General features: G+C 36.8%; 2 protein-coding genes across 2 annotated transcripts; both read right to left on the bottom strand.

Moving 5' to 3' along the window:
* Nucleotides 1-531: 531 nt before the first annotated feature.
* On the bottom strand, nucleotides 532-10,718 carry efnb2b (ephrin B2b). Its single transcript, XM_039657467.2, has 5 exons — nucleotides 10,012-10,718; nucleotides 6,857-7,146; nucleotides 2,724-2,816; nucleotides 2,221-2,334; nucleotides 532-1,067 (listed from the first exon to the last, which is right to left on the bottom strand). Exons 1-5 carry the CDS (start codon nucleotides 10,122-10,124, stop codon nucleotides 670-672), a joined length of 1,008 nt encoding a protein of 335 aa, XP_039513401.2. The 5' UTR covers nucleotides 10,125-10,718; the 3' UTR covers nucleotides 532-669.
* Nucleotides 10,719-12,460: 1,742 nt separating this feature from the next.
* On the bottom strand, nucleotides 12,461-21,566 carry arglu1b (arginine and glutamate rich 1b). Its single transcript, XM_039657473.2, has 4 exons — nucleotides 20,979-21,566; nucleotides 19,674-19,899; nucleotides 17,109-17,192; nucleotides 12,461-13,424 (listed from the first exon to the last, which is right to left on the bottom strand). The coding sequence occupies exons 1-4, from the start codon at nucleotides 21,311-21,313 to the stop codon at nucleotides 13,260-13,262; spliced, it is 810 nt and encodes a 269-aa protein (XP_039513407.1). The 5' UTR covers nucleotides 21,314-21,566; the 3' UTR covers nucleotides 12,461-13,259.
* Between the last annotated feature and the right edge of the window lie 2,103 nt (nucleotides 21,567-23,669).

The raw sequence follows: 23,669 nt of genomic DNA, 5'->3' as shown, positions 1-23,669 counted from the left end.
TTGTTTGCTGTTTGAATAAATGTTTGAAAAGTTATAAGCAAATGAGGATAAAAGAACCACATGCGTTTTGGACCACACCGGCTTGCACATCAACAGCATAAGGGCTACAAATGTCTAAACTGATATGTAATATGCATCCATCAGGCCAGCTTTGGGATGCAGGCAGCCAAAATTACATCGGACGGACTCGAATGCATTGAAGAACTGCAAAGTACAGGAATCAAGGCCTCTTCTCGTGCATTAAAGTTCGATATTCAAGATTTGGGAGTTGAGAAACATAAAAACAATCAAAAACCAATAAATAAAAAAAAAAGAAAATCCTGTATTTTCCCAACAAAACCAGTTTTTTGTTAGAGTATTCTCAGATTCTTCACATGAGATGTTTATTCAGCGTGATTTTGCAGCACTTCTTCATGGCTTGTTCATTTGCTCTATGCTTTGAAAGTCATCCAGTTTTCAATGTTAAGGTATAAACAGAGAGCAAATTCCCACGTGCACCAGCATCTAATCCAGAAACCAGGCCTCATGACCACCAAAGAATGAGTTCTTCTGAACTAGACAACACTTCGGCCCTTGTAGCATCCAGCCGACAGGGCTAAATCAACTGCAACAAGCAACTGATCTGAGCGGCATCACTCGTGTCAGTGTCCGTAGCTTGTCCATGCTCTGTCAAACTTTGTAGTAGATGTTTGCAGGATTTTGTGGTGGCATTTCTTGGACGATGTAGACAGGGTGTCCGTAGTCACCACTGACCTTCTCGTAGTGCGGGCAGTACATGCTTCCTGAGGTCCGCAGTGGAAAGATGATGTCACTCGGCTCAGAGCCGTTATTGTTGCTCAAGCCACTGGCGGCGCTTCCGCGTTTGGGCAGAGTGTTTAATGGCAACTGGGCAGAGCACTGCGCAGAGTGTTTCTGATGACGCCGATGAAGGAGTGCTACAAGAGCAATGATGATGATGATGAAGATGACGGCACCGGATGCAACACCAGCAAACAGGGCTACTTCCGATCCAGCAGATCCGACAGACTCTCCGCTCTTCCCTCCGGACTCGCCATTCTGTGTAGAGTCTGGGGAATGAGAAAGAGTTTATGATAGAGATTCAAAAAGAGTAATAATTTTACATCCAAATGGTTTTACTTAGTCTTCTGTCATTCATTGTCATATTAAGAAAAAGGGTTAAACTGGCCAGACACCCTCCAAAATTACTCATTGTAGTTGATATCTGATTTATTAACACCTAGTATATTGTACATCTGGGCCATATTTCAAATCAAAAGATATTATTTTAGGACTTTATTTAAGGAGTATTTCACGTTTAAAAAAAAAAAAACTTTTGCTGATAATTTACTCACCCCCATGTCATCCAAGATATCCATGTCATTCTTTCCTCAGTCGAAAAGAAATTAAGGTTTTTGATGAAAACATTCCAGGATTTCTCTCCATATGATGGACTTCAATGGGAACCAAACTGTCCAACAGACAGTTTCAGTGCAAACTGAAGGGCTTTAAATGATTTCAGATGATGAATAAGGGTCTTATCAAGCGAAACCATTGCTCATTTAAAAAAAAAAAAGTATTCAAATCTTTTTTCGTGTCATTTGGTTCATTCAACGAACGAAATGAACTGACTCAGGAAAAGATTTGTTCATTTTGATGAACGAGTTCGAACAGGAGAGTCATGAACACGCATCACAGAACAGAGCAAGGCGACCATTTTAGCTTTTAAAACTTAAACTTTTTTTAAATGAGCGATCGTTTCGCTTGATAAGACCCTTATTCATCATCTGGAATCGTTTGAAGCCCTTTGAACAGTTTGCACTGAAACTGTCTTTTGGACCTTGAACCGTTTGGTTCCCATTGAAGTCCATTATATGGAGAAAAATCCTGGAATGTTTTCATCAAAAACCTTAATTTCTTTTCGACTAAAGAAAGAATGACATGGATATCTTGGATGACATGGGGGTGAGTAAATTATCAGCAAGAGTTTTCTTAAAAGTGAACTACTCCTTTAAGACTTTTTGCATTGTGTCATTAATCCTCATTATTTCTATTTAATTATATTATATATTGTATTAAGTATAATATTTAATTATTCAAATTATTGAATTTCATAACTATTATTTAGGCAAAATACTGTTTTCGCTTTTGATTTTGGGGTTAAAGTTGAACTGCATAAGTTACGATTTAATGAGATTTACCCTCATATACATAAAAACCTACCAATTTTGCTGACAACGTCATTCTCTTTGCTGAAGGTGTTTTGGTCCTTATTGTCAGGGTGTTTCGGAGGATGTCTTGTGGGATGATTTTTTGTTGAGATTGAATCTGTTGGACCTACAAACAAAATTGACAATTAAATATTTACAGCAAGAAAAAATTACCAGTGGAGCTAAAGCAGTGCGAAATGTTCATCGAACTGAAAAAACTGATCTGAACATAATATCGGACCACCCTTACATCTTTTTGGCTTCTAGGCATTATGCCCCAGGTTTTGAGAGAGAGAATTTAATGAATTGGCGTAAAGCTGCAAGTATCTCCCCACAAGCCCAAAGAAGGGACAGCTGGCATAGCCATAGGAAACAAGCTCACATGACATTTCAATTACACGCTGAGGCACACTAGCATGGACACCCACTAGAAGACCAGTGACATGAAAGACTGTTATGGAAGCAGTGATCTTCATCATTGCAGGTATGGAGAGAAAGGTTGTGGGTGGTACTCACTCTGTCCAACTCTCAGAACCAGCTTCATGGATTTGGACTTACAAACACCGCCATCAGTGTTGTCCAAACCTTCAAATGTGCTGTTGGATGTGGCTGAGAGAGGGAAGAAGGAGAAATGAATTAGCCAATGATATCATTTTGTTAATCACACACACTAAAATATCACAAAATCTGTCAAGAACACGTCTGAATCACATTTTTTCTAATGAAAATAAAGACTTTTTTAAAATTTGCATTGCAACATTATTTTCAATACAGTTAAACACATTCAAATGTCATTATAATGCATCAAAAATAATAATATACTTATAAGAGCTGCACGATTAATCACGATTATCTGCACGATTAAAGATCACAATCGCCTGCTGCAGAGAGAGCACTTGTCATATATAGGTATGAAACGACTTCATAAAAAGTCTTTTCAACCACACAGTATCATTATTTCTGTTACAATGATTCAAACTATCACATAAGTACTGGGATAAGTTCAAATATAAACATTGATGTTTAAAGTAGCGATCAAAATAGAGTAAATCACCTTTAGAAAGCAATTTGAAGCTTGTATCAAATATATCATTGCACCAGTATGTGGCAACAAGTGAGTGTTAAAAATGTATTTGTCATCGAATCATTCATTCAAGAGAATCGTTCCAAAACGATTCATGCTGATTCATCCAATAATGAAGCAAGTGAAGTCTTTAATATGAGTGAATCATTGAATGGCATTAAACTGGTTAAAAATCCAATTAAATCAATTTAATTAAAAAAACAAATTAAATAGACTGCAGTAAATAACATTTTGTTAGAACCTATAGTAAATGATGCTATTATGTTTAGTTGTCTGTCCAGAATCCGGGGAGAATAGTGATCTCTATTTGAAACAAAAAAAAATTTGTAATGTAATACATATTACATTTTTATTATTGCTAATTATAATGTGAATATACTAAGAATCAACAATGAGATTATAATGATAATTACAAAAAATCTGCACGGATTGGAGTAATGACAATATGGAATAGAAAGAAAAAAAAATGCAATATTTGCCTTTTTTTTTTGTGCGAGTCACCAATCCAACATTTAATAGCTTACATTTCTGATCCTGAATATTTATAGCCATCATCCATCTTAAAAACGTTTGCATGCCACCAAATTATTCTTTCCTCTCGAGGGTCATTTCTCTTACAGTCTTGTGGATGAATTTGGCCATATAAGGTTTAGTAGCACAGAGTGAGCTAGTTTATGACCGGGTCAACTTTCCACAAGTGTACTCACAGGTGCTTTAAAATCTTTAAAGTGTTCCTTGCGGACATATGAGTCACATGTTCATCAGTCACAGTGTATGTGTATGCAGAAGGTGAAGGTTCAGCTTGCTCGCACAAAGAGAAAATCCCAGTTTTGCAAAGCTTCTTAAAAGCTTGGGTTTGTATACTAGTAAATCCTTATGAAAAAGCATTAAGAGGGGCGCGCATGCACTCACGTCCACGCTAATTTAGAAAACCCTCATACTGTGAGAAATAAACCCAGTGTAATCACACAGGTTTGAACTTTACAGAAACTAAGCATATTACCAAAGCCTTTTCACATCATTATCACAGAATATCAAGGATTTGCTTTGACCGCCAATCCACGGCTAGTGGAGTGGCTTGGTGGAACGATTTAAACACCATTGTGCCTGGACACTCATGCTGTGTCCTCTGATAGCGGAGCTAAAGAATTCCATTGGGCTCTCTTTCCCTGCGAGGATTAAGACCAATCCCACATGAACAAATGGACTTCCCCTCCAAACAGCTTAGGGCACAGAAAGAACTGAGTGACCGGCAAGTGAAAGGGCAAGAGAGAGAGCGGGGGGAGCAGAGAAAGCAAACGAGATAGAGAGAGCTAAGAGGGAAAAACAGAGGGGGAGAGAGAGAGAGAGCTTTTACCCAACATGTCCCAGTTCCCTGCAACCATTCCCACATTCATCTGCAGCGGCCACTCTAGATGTGACCCGACTCTTCGGCTTGAATGAAGCCCGCTCATTTCCTAACCACAACAAGCACATTCAGTGCCTCGGGCCAGCGCAGCTCAGCCAGTCACGATGCCAGCGACCGAGCAACAAAGTGGAGGTGGAAAATGAAAGTTGCGTGCACACTACAAAAAAAGTGTTTCCAAGCAGATGTTCTGGTTTCAGTAGGGTTTTTTTTTTAGCTTTTAGCAGACATTAAGAAGTCTAACTATCCTAGAGATCATATTTTAACCACATACACACAGTGAAACATATCCTGTCTGACTGTATGTCTAGAAAAAATGCTAATTATTTGTTGTAAGTTGCAGCAGGAGTTAATGACGTATTGCACTGGTTGCGATATACATTGAGTCATAAACAAACGCAATTTAACACACTCAAAAATGCTGGGTTGTTTTAACCCAATTTTGGGTCAAATATGGACAAACTCAAACATTGGGTTATAAATGTAATTAAAAAATGCTGGGTTGTTTTAACCAAATTCTGGGTCAAATATGGACAAACCCAGCCAATGGGTTACATTTTTAAGAGTGCAGTCTCGCTTTTTTACTTTTAAAACTACACTGTTAAATAATGTAAGAAATAGAAATTACTTTTTTTTGGTGAAACTTAATGTAGTCAAGTTGATTCAGTCATGAAATTATGCAAATGCTGGGTTGTTTTTAGGGCTGTGAAACGATTAATAGCGATTAATCGCATTCAAAATAAAAGTTTGTGTTTACATAATATCATCAATGTTGAAAACAGTTGCGCCGCTTAGTATTTTCTGGATTCTTTTATGAATAGAAAGTTCAAAAGAACAGCGGTTATTTGAAACGCACATCTTTTTAGGACTGTGAAACAATTAATCACGGTTAATCGGATCCAAAATAAAGGTTTGTGTTTACATACTATATGTGTGTGTAGTGTGTATAATTATTTTGTATATACACACATGCATGTAATATTTGGATGTATATACTTTATATATTTATATAAAATTAATGTTATCTAAACATTAATATTTGATATATTAATAACACATTTTTCTTAAATATATACATGCATATGTGTGTATTTATATATACAAAATAATTATACACACTAAACACACAAACCTTTATTTTGGATGCGATTAATCGCGATTAATCGTTTCACAGCCCAACATCTTTTGTAAAATTATAAATGTCTTTAGGATCAATTTTTTATCAAGTGAATGCCTCCTTGAAGATTAAAAGTATTCATTTCTTTTTTCTCTTTTTCTGACCCCAAACTTTTTCAGGACTTTCCAGCACGCCTAAAAAGTTTTTTAAAAATGGTTCTCTTCCTCTCATTTTGTCAGCTCTCACACACATCACAGTGACATGCACACGTTCTGACATTCACATGCACACAAGGCACACACACACACACACGCTCAAACATGGAGGTAAGTCTCTTTAGAATCATTTAGGTCAGATTTCCGTGTCCCTCGGGCTGCAGGCCAAGCTGCCTTAAAAAATCACATCAAACCGATCCGTCTCATACTGGCAAAGGATTGGGGGATTTAGAGCGTGTAAATCTTAAAATCACATAAACGGCCATTAAGGAATGTGCCAACTGAAAAGGGGCTGAGATCAACACACGCTAAACTGAACGATAACCACTTTTGGAAGTGGTTGAATGATACTAATAACATCTATGTAAAGGGCCATCAACAAGACTTGCTTCACAGAGAACATCGACATTTCCCTCCCCACATGAGAAGAGGAAAAAAATAGACCTGGGAAAAACTACATAAAATTTTTTTAAAAAAACAGAGAGTCGATGTGTGCTAGGCAAGCTAAACAATATGATTAATGAGCATAAATATCTTTATGTTAATGACAAATACATTTTGCCAACGAATTTAACACATTTCCATTAACTATAAACTTGATTTGTTCATTATTTTTGGAGGGCTACACTATAGCCAGTCGCCTTCCCAGACGAAAAGACGGAAAAGATATATTGGGAGACAATGCTGGAGGCTGAAATTCCCAAGGGTGGGATCAGTTCTGCATTTGGCTCCTTCTACATAGAGTTCCAGCTGGCAATGGAGGTGAAAAACTATCATGAATCAGCACCTAAAGGGAAAATTCTTGAGTACGAATGGAAATAAACTTACAGATGATGTGATAGTCCTTTCCTTTGAAGAACTCCAGGCCCCACAGGTTGGGGCTGAACTCTTGAAACTTGAAGGTGAACTTCACGTCCTGGTCCGGCTTGTCACAGTTGAGCAGTAACATGTCGCTTTTAGTAACACTACAGGTCTCCAATTGTTCTTTGGGAACAAGATAGACACGGAAGTATTCGATGTTCATCTGCTCGGTGGAGCCTGCCTTGATTCTTGGACACACAATGTCCATTTTGTCTCCGATCTGAGGGTATAGCACTACACCCCTTCCTGGAACAAACCTGTAGGGAACAAGGGATGTTAAAGATCTTATAGTGTTACAGAGATGGGAAAAAACCCTTAATGATTAGCATGATAAGTTTGAAGGTAATGTAAAATATTTCATGTTTAGACATCTTGTAAGTTAATGCAACCCGTTCACACTAAATGCGTCCAAAAAGGGGTCCAATTGGGTCAAAAACAACATTGGCCTCCATTGACTTTCTCTGTATGGTAAAAAAAATAAATAAAAGAACAAAAAAGAGACATTTATCTAAATATCTTTGGAAAAGTTACACAAAGAAGCCATGGCTGCCCCTCCATTCATAATCAAACAAGCAACTGACTGAAATGGATTGAGACAAGCAATTTCCTTTGGCTGATTTTCAGAGTTCTGTCTTGAAGCAGAACACAAATGCATATAAAGCATTTGGGACCTTGGCTTACTTACACTTTTTTATTTTTACTAATGTCTGCAACTTTGTAGTCTTCCTAACCCCCCCCCCCCCCCCCATTACATATTTCTCTATTCTGTAATGCATTTGCACAATTAACAATTGCTCACTCCTGACCGTTTGCTGGCAGTCCTTTATCTGCCCTCAATGTTTATAACCTTACTATAGCTCCAATTACAAAACTCACTTGTTGTAAAAGGATTCTGAAATTGACCTTTCAATCATTTGCAGATTCTCAGATTAAGTTGATTTCTCATTAAACACACAAATTCCATTGTAAACAGACTTGTGTGCATTGGGTTTATCCCTTTCTATTTTAAATCTACCATGACAAAGTTAGACATGGTCTCAAACACCCTAAGGCAGAATAAAAGAGTCACTTTCTAAGACTAGCTTCCATCCTCATAAAGTCATTAAGAAAGGGACCCTCGAGGTTCTGCTGGGGGTCCTGAGAAGACAGGAAGCTTCAGAGCCCCTCCTCCGCCCCCCTGCAGTACCAACTTCTCTGTGGATCTTACGGAGAACAAACCGGGATGGGGGTTGAACAGTGCCTTCATCCCAGCGCACCTTTTGTCTCCAAAGCTGTGACAAAGATGACCCACTGAGCTACTGGAACTCATGAAAACCGATTACAACCTGGAGCAAAGCTCTGCTGCACAACGGCTTAGCATCTTAAAAGAGCGTTATCCTGCATCTAAACAAAACTGATCTATTCGAATACAGGTTCACCACTGTGAAAAAACAGCAACAATGCCACCAAGGCAACCAGTTTCACTCTTGAGCGATCAGATGGTGGAATAAAACACAAGACTTTTAACAAAATGTGATATCTAAGAGCATGTTTGTTTGGTGAAATGTGTGCCCAAATGTCCAAACATGTTTCAGGTGAGTTGACCAATTGACCTCCCAATGGCAGGATGTGGCAGCTGAGAAAACACCAGTGTCTCAATCTCAGAAAGTAGTACTTACAGTAAATGCATTTCCCTTTCTTTTAACAGTGTCCTGAGACTGTTTGTCCTGACGCAGGAAGGTGCGTGGGTAACAGATGCGTAATTATCACGGATCTCTCTTACTCGGTTGTAATCCACTCTTCAATTTAACATTTCTCAGCTTATAATCAGTCCTAAATTTAGGCTGTGGCTCAGCACGCTTACACGATATTAACCATGATGTAGGTCTCCACAAGTTTGATTGCTCTAAGTGCAGATTCATTCTCTCAGCAAATACCAGGGTGCATGGAGTTCGCAATACATGTTACAATCTCGCCATATAATTGATATAAACCATTGCATTTACCTGCAATTTGACAGGGCGTGCAGGCTAATTGCTTAAATGACATAAATTAACATTTACAAATAGTGGTAACGTCTATGATGTAAGGATAGCCCAACTGATCTGTTTTTAAAGTTTATGTGGTGATCTACTTTTAGCCTGCTTCTGCAAATGAATGCACTTGCATCTCAATGTTACTGCCAATAAAGCATCATTGTAACTAATACCCTGCAGTCTGGAAAGGTGGGTGGTCCACCAACAAAATGGCATGGATTACGAATATGTTTAGTGGGCTGTCTTGTGTTTATATGACTATGACATGGTAATAAAAATCAATGGAGAAATCAACTCATTTAAACTGCAAATGAAAGTGTGATTACAAATAGACTTTTAAAATGAAAGGTTCTTCAATGGTTCTTTGCAACACCTTCAGAACCCTCAACTAACTCTTTTTTAGCTGTATATTTTGTATGGGCTAAGTAAATAAAAGATTAAGATTAAGACTAAGATTAAAAAAGTCTTTATGTCACATTATAGGTTTTTTCCTACCAGTCAGCATATTGATTCTTTTAAGTTCCAGTACATGTTTTGCCTTTGAATTATATGGGCATCAGTTCAGTTTAACTTTCAACTGGTATTCAGTGAGTGTCTAGAACTCATCTCTCATTATAGGCTATTCTTGTTGTACTTGTTTATTAGACATTATGTATTCCATTTTTATTTCAAAACGAGTACTATAATTGTGGCTATAGCTACACACTTGATTATAGATAAAATAGGGGAACATAAAATATACACAAACTGGACTTCTGTTCTCTCAGAAATGTAAAGTATAGCCAACCTTTGGGAAATTTACAAGTAGGCTACAGTTACTCTGAAGGCAAAACATTCGCAATTTGTTATGCAAATAATTTATGTTATGCTCCAGTTCCAAATGGAATAGTTTTGCGTCTATATTGGTACAGTAAAGATATACTAGTATCAAGTGGAAAATTAGCCTAAAAGTGACTGATTTAATAGATGCAACACTTGTTATAGAATTATAATTATAAACCATTTACAATTATGTTAATTCACAAAATAATATAACCACCAGTAATAAAATAGATTGTTTGTGTTAACGCTGCTTGCCATACAACGCTTTTTTTGGGTTCTACTTACTTGGTGTTCGAAGTATTCCAGTATATCGATTCTAAAACTGTTGATCGAGTCAATTTTACTCGACAAGCAACCACGAAAAGACAAAATATATAAGTCCACATAGATGTATCCATTGCGATGCAAAACGAGTTCAGCAGTCCAAATCAGGTTATAAATAAGTGAGAAATCCGCAGGCACTAATGTGAGGAGAATCCGATGCTGTTGGGCGCTCTCTTCTGCTGAAAACGCGTTTTATTTCGAAACGGAAAAAAGAAAACAATTCGCTAAGACTCCTTCGCAACTGGCACTAACAAATTTAACAAAATAGTCGGACAGCGGAAGACAATCCAAGTGATCAGGTTTTAGGCATGAATATGCATCCTTTGGTGACCAGTGATTGACATTCTTATGAATGTAGAGAAAACCGTAAAATAGTGCCGGTTACGTGGGATATCAGCACAGCTCTAAAATTCTGATGTTACTGAGCTCAACTCTAAAGGCGGCATCAGTGCTTCTCCTGTTCTTAGTCTTTGCATTCAACTCTGCCAGTCTTGGAGTGCCCTCAAGACGTGCTCAGAGACTTCTTAGGACAACCCAGTGTTGCGGTTAGACCCCGCCCACATCACACTCGATTGGATGACGCTGCATGAGTGACACCTAGTCGAATTGAAGGAGAAGGCAACTGTACTGCTATTTAAATGAATCATTAGGCTACTACCAGAGCACGAAGTTTTCCTGATGTGCAAAGCGGTATCAAAATGATCAGAATGCTATTGTTTTCAACTGGGAGGAGACTGGGAACCACTAGGGGGCCTCAGTAAACTTAAAAAAAGAAGAAAAAAGCCATGTTAAAAAAAAATATATATATATATATATATATATATATATATATATATATATTAGCAATTCGTCCAAAGCAGACTGAGACATTCTTATCCTTGGAGATATTCAAGTAGCCTATGCTATTTTGTCCTTACAAAGCCATAAGGCATTTGAGCTTTAAGGTACGTTTTAAGGAAAATAATAACATTGAATTGATTGATAGAGATTTTAAAAAATGAAATTGATAACGAACTGCAGGTATACGCATTTTCATTTCTAAATAGCCCTTACAGTTTGTGTGACCTGGTTGCATTATGGGTCTAAAAATGTCCCCACAAAGATGGCGATATCTGAAATTGTCCTTGTGGGGACATTTTTTGGTCCCCATGAGGAAAACAGCTGACATTATAGCCTATATGTTTTTGAAATTGTAAAAAGAAAGAAAAAAAATGGGAGAAAGTGTTCTGTGATAATAGTGTAGGCTACTGTAGGAGGGTACAATCTACAGTTTGTACAGTATAAAAACCATCATGTCTACGGAAAGTCCTCATAAAACAGAACGTGTGTGTAGCCTGTGTGTGTGTGTAGCCTACATAAAGACCTACACACAAACAAGATGCATAACATACATACATTGAAAAGAATCGTTCTAAACGCACGAATGTGACGTCACGTTCGAAATGGAATTATTAATCTTTTCATTTTAATTTAAACCGCTATGGAAGCTTGTAACTAAAGGCATTTCCCACGAACTTAACCCGCTTAGCACCTAAATCTCACAAAGTCTTAAAAAAAATCTGTATTATGGGCCTACTCACAGCGCTAGCAATTTCTTCATCCGTTTAGTATTTAGAAAAAAAGCAGCCGTCCCTAAATTACGCACATTATGCCTGAGATAAATCAAAACATTTGTTCGATGGTTCGAGCACCTTTTGTTTATTGTTCTTTGCGTGTTTGTTCAATAATCAAAAGGAAAAGCTTACAGGTGAGAGATAATTGGATGTCGAGCCGTGTTAAGGTGCGATGCGTTTGCACTTCCACCGTCTGGTCTGCGCTCGAGCGTGAATCAATTGTGTATTTGCGCTTTGGGCTTCTGCCGAAATAACAGAGGTGTCAAACAAACTATTAATTAGGCTGCAGATTTGATAGCATTTGGTGATGTGTTGACATCCTGACGTCAAAATGTTAACCTACTTAGTCTAGTTGATCCCTCGTCTTCCAGATTCTTTGATATCTCGAAACGCTATTTTTTCTGATGGTAAGCATCAAGCAATTAAGGGAATATTAAAGGGATAGGTCAACCAAAAATGAAAATTGTGTCATGGTTTACTCAATCTATGAATGGATTTGTTTCTTCTGCTGAACATAGTATAGATTTTAAAGAATATGGGTAACCAAACAGTTCATTGACTTATATGAAGAACAAATGTTTGGTTACCCATATTCAAAATATCATTGTGTGTGTGTGTTCAGCAGGAGAAAGAAACTAATAATATTTGCAACAACAGCGAGTGAATGACAGAATTCATTTTTTCGATTGGCCAACTATCCCTTTAATCCTATTTGATTTTAGATACTTGCAATTTTTTATGTATTGTTTAATCTAATCCTGATTAACTACACAAGTCAATACAAATATGCAAATAGATATCAGAAACACGACACATTAATGGATTTATTGGAGATTCTTGACATATCCTTGTTAACTGGGTCGAATATTTAACCAGACCACAAACACAAATTCTGGCCAATCAGCAACCTTTCACTCAATCACCTCTAAAAGCATCTCATCACAAACATATAAGAAGCTCAATGACATGCAACGACCAGATACCGTTTATTACAGCATCACCTTACCTCTTGAATGTACAATTATGAATGAGCGCGTAAAAATGATAAAAGGAGGTTACTCTTGTTTTATGATGCTTCTTGGACTGGTTACCATTTAAATCATAGTGGTCAGTGCCATTCAAAATAGAGGGATGGACTTCCAGTTCAAGCAATTTCCCAACCAATCTTTCATTCTAATTACTTTATACTATGAATAAACTATTAAAAAAAATAAAAATACTTCAATCGAATCAGCCAGGAATATCTGTTGAGGTCTTGAATTCGTGACACCGGAAACCATAACGTGCATTTGGGATAAGAGAGCAGGTGAGGCCGGTCCTTGTTTTTTACCCTACCCGTGGCAATGCACCAAATGTGTTTGCAGATACTACAAGGAGGACAAGTGGAGGTAATCTATACAAGGAGTCAGCAATACAAAACAGACAGGTAAAATGGGGGAGAGAAACCGTGAGGAAATCTGATTGTTCCCGTTGTTCTGAGAATTTGAAACACACCACACAAGACCTATGAAGAAGAACCTGCGTGTCAGCACAAATGCCTCACATGGAGAGGTGGTCTGGAGAAAGTCTGGAGGAATCCTGGCCACATTGTTTTCATCACTCAGTGGCCTTGAAAGAGAAAGACAGTTTAGGCCTCGACTTCCCTTTCCCCAAAATGATCTTCTGTTCCTCTTTCTGCTGTTTCTGTCGCTCTTGTTCCAACTTCATACGCTCCTCGTGTATTTTTCTCTGCTCTTCAACTATTCGTAGTTGTTCCTCTGCCTGTAGGACAGAAAAAGGTGTTTATTAGGAGAGAAATATAAACAAGTGCAATATACTGGTATTTAAAAAATGTAATATTGATATCATGTTAATTAGTGATGATGCAATATACCAGTATTGGCGAAAACATAATATTTCAAATTAATGGTACACACATGATGACATAAATAATCAAGCGCCTGAATCTGTTTGACAACCCGTCAGTAGGTGGCGGTATTGCACCTTAACACTGGGTGCCAACTGTCATAAAACACAAGTAGACACTACAGTGTGCTACTTTCATGCAAAAGCATGTCCTCAGACATGACAGACACTCTCCCCGCACTCCAAAATGACTCAATCACCTCAGTCTGCAGGATTTGCGAAACAACACTGAGCACAAAAGGTGGGCAATACAACCAACCAGCTCTGTTATCTTGCAGATTTGGCCACTGTACAGACAGTAAATTGCAATTATTTTGCTAGTCCGGAAATGGGAAATGTTACATTAACCTGCTGAAACACAGAATATTCAGAAAGTATTTTATTAAATTTACAGCCATTGGGGCTTTTAGTCCAAATGTGTGATTTATGGATTATCGTACGTTTACTTTAAATATCTTTAGAGAGCAGTATTTTCTTTTCTATTTTTACCCATTTTAAGGACGATTTGAGCATTACACTGTAAAAATGAATGCGCTTTTTCTAATCAATAAAATTGTAGCAACAGATAACAAACAATATTATTAATTAAATTGAACAAATTAGAATTGAGAAATAATTAATCAAATTATTCCTTAAAAGGAGTAAAGTTTACACCAAAAAATTAAACAAAAATATCTGAATAACAGACAGACATCAAAGATTAATTAAGAACTCTTTATTTTATATTGCCAACATTGAAGACACCTGATGTTAACAAGCAGAATCACTGAAAGAGAAAACCTTCATTTTAAAACAAACACTGATCACCATAATGGTGACTTAAATGTAAGGTTTTTTTTTTAGTTCACATTTTTTAGGTTTTACTCATTTTAAATGGTTAACTTTTCAGGAATTAATTTGATGAATTATTACTCAATTCTAATGTGTTAAATTGAATTATTAATATTGCTTGTAATCTGTTGCCACAATTTTTTTGATTAGATAAAGCATATTAGTTTTTACAGTGTAAAAAATGTAATGCCAATCGACATAGCTTTATCACTGTAGAATACTATAAAACTATATAATTTATGCAACATCAGTTCACTGAAGGTGTAATAGTTCCTTTTGCATGCAATGGTTTGATTCTTCAATAAATAAATAAAGATGAATTTGACCAATAGCATTCCTTTTTTTTCAAGATTTCAATAGATATCGTTATTGTGAATTCTTTTGGCCACGACAATAGTGTAGTGAAAAATCTGATCTCCTGACAGCCCTAATGCTAACTTAATATTGGCTGACACATAACCGTCAACAGCATCGCCATACCTTGGAATGGTGTCACAATATCTTGGTTTATAGTCCATGCAATATACTTTTTGCAGTTATATTTGTTAAAAAAATAAAGATGTATAAAATATTAAAAACATTCAAGACTACACTTTTCATGCATAATGCACTTACAAGTCCCATACTTTAATTAAAAGCTTCAAGCAATTGTTCTGAGCTCTGTGACGTTTGATATAATGTACAAAAGTGCTTTACCAACTCTGTTTAACTTCGAATACTATATCATTTGCAATATTTAGTCGTTTATGACAAACCAAATTTTGTGAAAGGGACAGTTTTTGTCAGTTCACTTTTAAGTGTTGCTCTTAACCTTAATGGCTTGTAACTGACATGATCCCTTATATAAGCTCTGCTTTGTATCTAAATGTATCTCCCTTTTTCTAAAAGGCTGCTCTGTTAAGAAAGAGAACTCCACAAAACAAAACATGTCAAGCAGTGCTTACGCAACATTAATGTTCCACATGGCCACAGAGCAGGGGACATATAGAGTGCTAGTTCAAGGTGCTTGACACAAAGAACAGTTTATTGAAAATTCTGAACATGACCCAAGTTTGTGCAGCAAGCATAACACAGGTTTGATTGTTAAAGTGCCCTATACGCGGTGACTTCACACAGCTCCGGTGGGAAGAACCTCGGAAGTGAAGATAAACAACAATGCCTTGAACTACCGACCTGAAGCTGCTGCCACAATTTACACCATTGGATGTTAATATCCAATATAGGGTATGTATATGGTTCGTTTCTGCTTTTTTTAGATTACATACAAAGTCAATGTAAAGACGTGAATAGACGCATCATTTCCGCCGGACGTCGCGAATGACACGAATTGGGCGGCGCGTTTGCCGCGAACGTCTTCCGCGCAATTTGAAAATTTTGAAATCGAGCAGAAGATTCAAGCGTCTAACTAGACGCGTATTTGACGCTCTATTCGTGTTTGGTGTGAACACACACACATTAAGTTAAAGTTAACTGTGTAATTGTGTAAATGCATAGATAAACAGCACTTTGTCAGAAAGCATTTTATGATTTAGACAGACAAAAATATTATTAATAATTCATAACATACTAGTTAGAAAATGGATTGATGTATATGCTGTTTTGTTTGTTACTTTCCTGACAATGTTATATTCCAGCTAATATTATTCAGTAAATTAATATTACCCAGTAAATAATTCCTCACGCTTTAAACCAATTAAACAGCACATAAACCTTCTCAAACTGTTTAAAATGAATTACATTTCTGCATATGACGCCACTGTCAATTATTTTCTCCATATGAAAACAGACTTTAAACTTTTATTTTGCCTATTGTTAACAATGTTGCTGCTGATGCTTATAAATTATATGTATAATTTACATATAAATTATATAAATGTAATAATATAAATGTTTTTATTGTTATTTGAAGATTTAATTTACCATGAAAGACTGCTAAATTTCAACACTTTTGTTTTGTTTTATAAGATGACTGAAAGTAGGGATGGAAGGAGGGAGTGATTGTTATAAATAAAATGGTTTGTTCAGTTCATTTGTGTTGTAATAACTGTGTCAAAAAACATAAGTATAACAATAAATAAATATCGGTCCTGCATATCAGTTATCGGACACATAAACATGCAAATAATCGTATCGGTTATAAAAAAATCAATTTTGGTCGATCACTAATTAGGAAACTTTAAAATAGCAAAATAGGGGCATTTTAACATCAAACTAAATGGCTCCTCTGCCCTTAATTTCGATCACATACACTACTTCTCAAAAGTTTGGGTCCGGTAAGATTGTTTTTAAATTAAGTCTCTTATTCTCACCTAGGTTGCATTTATTTGATCAAAAATGCAGTGAAAACAGTAATACTGTGGGATAATATTATAATGTAAAATAATTTTTTTCTATTTTCATATATTTTAAAATGTAATCTATTTATGTGATGGAAAAGCTGAATTTTCAGCAGTATCACTAGAGTCTTCAGTGTCACATGATCCTTCAAAAATCATTCTAATGTTGATTTGGTGTGATATTTGAGCAGCATTTATTTGAAATATAATGTTTTGCAATTATTATAACTTGTAATCAATTGAATGCATCCATGCTAAAACTTAAAACTGATATCTTTAAATAAAAAAACAAAAGTTTCACTGACTTGTTCTATTGTTTAAACTACGCAATTCAACTTTTCTATGAAATGAAACATGACAAAACCACACGTACCAGTTTAGCTTGAGCATCTGCTATCTTGCGATTGTTCTCCACCAGAATTTTCTCCAGTTCTTCACGCTTTGATTTCTCTTCTTCCTGCAAAGTCAAACCACTTTAATGTGAGTTGTGGCAGAAATCATAAATATTCCCAAAAAATAAGTGGCAAAGCTTGAGTAAACATAAATTAGTAGATAATAAAGATACATTCAGCTCACCAGACGTGGATAAACCTACAGTAAACTTGTCCTTCACTCACGAATAAAGTTCCTAGAGGAGTCAGGGTCATATTGGGAATCCGTTTTTTTTTTTTTTTTTTGATAGATTGCACTACCAATCCGCAAGGGAGTTTCTTTCAAACCACTGACCTGTGTTCTTGGTACTTCTCTACTTACATCTCACTCTCAGAAAAAAGGCCACACAGTGAAGTGCCGTCTGAGGAGCAGTCAGCTTTAATGATGTATAGGACCAACAGAAGCGTGAATAACTTTCATCACTTCTATTCATAAACAACTGAGAGGAGAGGGATAGTGAAGTTCAGGCGAATACCAAAGCTCATGGAACTCGCAGGAGTTGCGCATGAGCCGTTTTGTTCAAGAAAACTGTGAAACATGAAATTTAAAGATAATAAAATGGTAGAACTGTCATTCTCAATACCACTATGTTGTGCGTAAGATTAGAGCTACAATTTGAATTTTAAAAAAAAATATAATTTTCACTTCATTTTGAGAGGAATTAGGCTAAAGGCCCTGACATACTTTAAGCGAAATCAACAACAAGCTGAACGTAAATTCTAACAAAATCAGGCAAAACGTAGTTCACTTTCACTTCAGCTGGTAAAAGCCTTGAAACTACAAATGGTCAATGGAAATTATGTAACAGGTAGGTGTGATCTGAGGTTCCGCTTTCTTTTATGTGGAAAATTGAAGTCAGATGACTGCAAATAAAAACATTTAAACATTGGAGAGCTGCTTTAGAGAAGAAACTGAAGTTGTACTTCTAATTGAAAGCGACACCGACACAGACAGAGTTTTTTCATGTTTGATACTGTAAAGCTGCTTGCTTTAAAGAAATCTATTGAATAAAGTGACAGACAGATAAACGTGACGTGACTTTACCGGAGTCCCGAATTGCACAGCTGGTGCATACATATCCTGGGGCGTGTTTCCCGCATCGTTTGAAGAAATCCACTAGCTAGTCACGACTGTTTCCCGAAACCATATTGTCGCAAAGTGGTCGTTCAACCATGTTAGTTTATGACGTCATGCATGTGGTGGGGTTAGGGCTGTGAAACGATTAATCGCATTCAAAATAAAAGTTTGTGTTTACATAATATATGTGTGTAGTGTGTATAATTATTTCATATATAAAAAATACACACATATGCATGTATATATTTAAGAAAAAATTGTCATATCAAATATTTATATTTATGTATAATATTAATTTTGTATACATATATATATATATAAAGTATATATAATATGCAAATATTTCATAAATATATACATGCATGTGTGTGCATTTATATTTACAAAATAATTAAAACACACTACACACACACATATATCATGTAAACACAAACTTTTATTTTGGATGCGATTAATCGCTTCACAGCCCTAGGTGGGGTAATAACTTATTTTAATGAAACTGTTTGAGACCAAATTAGTGCTAGATTTTTTGATATAAAGACAGCATCTAAGGAAAGTTTTCTCAGTTATTTCGCTTTATTTCCAAAAACGGTGCTTTAAATCTCGACAAAATTTAAAGACGTAAATTACATTTGTATGTATTCTAAATAAAAGACACAGGTTGTACTGAATGTCAGCTTGCTTATTTTGCTCAAGATATGGATTTATCACGTCCAAATGTGATGCAATATAGTAACTATGCCACTAACCACAGGTCGAAAGCTGTCATTCAAACGACACAACTTTGCGACGCTGTTTGCGAATGTTCGTTGAAATTACGTTTTCGGGAAACATGGACTGTTTGAACTATGCTGATAACGACAGAACTTGCGAGCGACCATAGTTAGCTAACGATGCTTCAGGAAACGCACCCCTGGTCGCTAAGATCACATGGTTTCTTAACTGCAGCTGTTCTCTCCATACTGTCATTTTTGTTGTGCCTTCATTTAGTTTTTGGATGGAAAATGCGCAGCATATATTTACATATTCATCTAATCGTCGCTCTCAGCAGTGTGGGCGCCGTCGGGATGTTCGCTAACACTGCAACGGTATTTCATACTTCTTTTTACCCCTAAACGGAGAATGAAAGAGAACTTCGCTGTGAGTATATCAGAGCCTTAAGGCCTGTTTTACACCACACACTCATATAGTATGCCAAGAAAGCAACATCAGGCTTTACACAAGTCGCTTATCCACAAATAAACTGCAGATCCAAACAGAAAAAAACATAATTTCTGAGTTACTGTTAATATAAAATGCATAAATGTGTTGCTTTTGTGTGTGTGTGGCGTGAAACAGATCCAATTCCAACAAAACTACAGGAGCCTACCCATTTAACCAGCATTCGTAAGCACATACATTCTGTGCCGCCAGTTCACATGCAAGTTACCTCCCGAGCTTTCTGAGCGGCCAGCTCCGCATGTCTCTGTTTCTCCAACTCCTCCAGCAACTGCTTCTCCATGATGCGCTTAGCCTCCTCCACCCGTCGCAGCACTTCTCTTTCAATTTCATCCTTTCGCTTTTCCAGTTCCTCCTCCACACGTTTGGCCACAAGTTCCTCTACGCGCCTCGCCGTCTCCTCCTCAATCAACCGCTCCTCGATCTCCTGCTGTCGACTAGGGAAGAAGATATTACAGTCAGTAAGTAATACAAAATGAAAATGTACTTAGTGCTAATTATGAAATGAAGCAGGGCAGGTAATCGACAACTCCAAAGTATTCAATGTATTCTTCAAAGTATTTCTGGTGTCACCATTGTCCTGTGCATTGGTCCAAGTCTATTCATTTCCACACCCACAATGTAATGTTAAATTGAACCTTTTTTTGATACATCTTGGAGTATCGCAATAATATTGTATTGTGAGTTCAGAATCATGATTTGTAGCAAATCTTGACATGAGGGTATCATTCATTACACCCCTAGTAAATGTGATTAAGCATCATCCAGAAGACCCAACTGATCCTTGTGGCAGAGTGAAAAGGTTTGTACGACTCAAATACTGGAAAAAAAAAAGCTAATTTCAAGTAACTTGGTACTCTTTCCATGTCAGGACTTTACAACTATTTGGTTGTGCCACCTGAAATAAAAACAGTCAAAAAATGAATTCGAACTCTTTGAAATCTTATCTATCTACTGAAGACAATGTTTAAACACATTGTTCATGACTCAAAAATAAGTATTACATCAGTTTTGAAAATATTTTTTTTAAAACACCTTTTTTGAAGCTCTATATGTCATTGACCCATTATGTGGCCAAAGTTGATGTCAGATTCATTTAAATAACCAGCCTGGCAGATTGATGAGTTTTTGTGGTAGTGTGTCGTCGTTTTTACAAACACCTCAGTTTTACCATGGTATACTTTGCAAAAGCAATGTGTGCTAAAGTATAATTGATATAATGCAATATTGATGGCAGTACCTTGATACAGTGGTAATTTGTACTTTTAAATGTGGCCTGAAAACACTACCACGTAAATACAATTGTACTGAAATTGGTGTATTTGCATGCTACTTCCAGAATACGATGATAAAAAAAAATAAATAAAAGCACGGTAGCTTTCTTCGCTTTATGGTACCTCCACAGTACTTTTGTATCTTCGTATGGCTGACATTATTCAGGTGACGTCTAACGTTACTGTACAGCACGACTGTCGTGAAGGGTTTCGTTTTGGAAAGTGTGGGTAACGTTACTCACATTCTCCTCTGTCTTTCCATTTCGACTCTCTTCTCTTCTTCCTCTTTCTTCTGCTTTTCGTCTACCGCACTCCTCTTACTTATCGCCCTGCCGAAAATATCGATTCTCTCCGGCGGCGTGGCGGCTCTCTCTCTTTCCCGGCGAGCCGCGGCCGTGTTTGATTTGGAACGGGAGCGCGACTCTCTCTTCCGACTCCTTTTGGACTCTCGGGACTTCGAGCGCCTCTTTCTCTCTTTGTCCCGGGACCTTGATCGAGAGCGGCTTCGCTTTTTACTGTGCTTACTGTTTTTGGAGTGCTTGGAGCGGGAAGAGCTGCGGCTCCGCGAACGACCCATTTCAAACGCCGTTAGAGTTCAGTAGCACTAGCAGTAACCAGAACACTGAACACCTCTAAAGCATCGGACAGGAGTACAAGCTCCTGGTCGTCTTACAAACAAGCCCCAAATTACACACTTAAGGAATCAGTCCCGACTGCATGACAATAATCTTGAAGACGAAACTCTCATTTGGAAATAAATTGTTTAATAAGAACGTGATTGCTTAACTGCATGGCACCATTTATCTTGTATGGTAAAAAAGCAAGATGGAGGGTGGCTGTTCTCAGATCCCAGAATGCAACTTCTTATTTTTTTTCCCTACGTTGTGACAATCGGCACTTGGTTACACCGATTACTGCCATCAACTGGCGTGGAGCGTAAACGAGAAGCCCGTAGAGAATCATTTTGGACGGTTCGTTGAATGAACCGAATCACCACCGACCGAGTCATGACTCCTAGACAGACAGACAGACAGACAGACAGACAGACAGACAGAGAGACAGACAGACAGACAGACAGACAGACAGACAGACAGACAGATAGATAGATAGATAGATAGATAGATAGATAGATAGATAGATAGATAGATAGATAGATAGATAGATAGATAGATAGATAGATAGATAGATAGATAGACAGAGAGACAGACAGACAGACAGACAGACAGACAGACAGACAGACAGACAGACAGATAGATAGATAGATAGATAGATAGATAGATAGATAGATAGATAGATAGATAGATAGATAGATAGATAGATAGATAGATAGATAGATAGATAGATAGATAGATAGATAGATAGATAGATAGATTGATGCATGAGGTGCTAACTCCTACTAAATCCATGTAAAAATGCATTTTTCCAAATAGTATCATAAATTGCAATAAATACAATAAAAAGCATACCAATATTTCTTCTTAAAGTGTGTTCCAGGCTTTATAGATCTCTAAAATTAACCATTGAAAGGAATTTTGTTAAAACTTTAATAATCATTTTAATGATTAATTTATTTCCCTTCTTGCATGCACTTTTCCTATAGGCTGCCAATTCACTGTTTAACGTTGACAAAGCTTGATATTTGACTCACAAGCTATCTTCATACCACCTTTATGACGATCAGTTATTAAAAACAGTTTTAACTGAACCTTTTAAAATAAAAGGATTTTTCTTATGATATCTTCCCCAACATGAGCTTGGTCTTTGTCAAAAACATAGCCTAATAAAACAACACTACCCTGACACCTGCTGGTCAAATAAAGCTACTGCAAGATGAGACTTAACCCCTCCCAAACGCGCTAACGTCATTAATCAAGTAGACTATGAGAGCTCTATCTTTATTTAAGAGATTATGTCGTAAATGAAACTGTTTTATATTTATATAAAATGTGTTTTACATAATTTGTCAATGAATATTTTATTTAGCCTAACATGATGGTACTAGGCTGCAACACATATGGGTGTTACTCCTTTGACCACAAGATGGCAGCCAAGTTTCGCCAAATGCCAATGTTGAATGACGATATCACGCTTCTCGGACATGAAGGTTCGGAAAGGTTCGGAAATTGAGAACTTCTGTTTGTTTTGCTTTTTGTGTTGTGTCAACCATCTTCTCTCAGCCCGACACATTTGTTGCAGTGGACCGTTTATAGCTAGGCTTAGGCTATTCTCGTAAACCGTTTTCGACCGAATTCTCTCAACTTAAAAAGATTCACTCTATGCTATATTATCCCGAAGAACTTGCTGTTCTTTGGCCGTTGTTTTATTCGTTTATCTGCTAGTGCTACTTATTGACCAAGACTTCAATATCCTCGTGCCTTGATCATGTCTATTAAGTAATGCATTCGCCGTGAAGCACACTGGGGACGTGGCTAGCCTATCTAAGAGAAAAAGGTCTTCATGTTAAGTGATCTAATTTTTAGCAGTAAGGAAAAAATGTGTTTTAAAGTTGTTGTTTTTGTTGACATCATCATCATAACAGCTATGATATGTGAATAAAGGGGCCTGTCAGGGAGTAGGCTACATGTTATTTAAGAAAAATGTTGGCCTAATTATATTTTAAGAATGACAATTATTTTTTCTAACATATAACTTAACGTTAGTCTGAGGGGTAAAACGCCCCCAGGGGGCATCGCTTCCCACTATCATAATTACCACTATGAGTTATGTTCTGAACAACACATCCTTTGTTTTTCAATCAAACCTCCTGTAGGGCAAAACGCCTCCATTTATTTATTTATTTATTTATTTATAAACCTAATAACATGAAAACTCTGAACATTTTTCATACTCGCTTTATAATTTATGTCATTAACTAGGATAACTCTTGACACATTTAACTTTTGTTTCACAGAAAAAAATTACACTGTCCTTAA

The sequence above is a fragment of the Pimephales promelas genome, chromosome 6 (assembly GCF_988280905.1).
Source record: "Pimephales promelas chromosome 6, fPimPro1.hap1.1, whole genome shotgun sequence".
Taxonomy (NCBI): Eukaryota; Metazoa; Chordata; class Actinopteri; order Cypriniformes; family Leuciscidae; genus Pimephales; species Pimephales promelas.
Note: the sequence above shows the minus strand (reverse complement) of the source record. Positions and strands in the feature narration are given on the sequence as shown.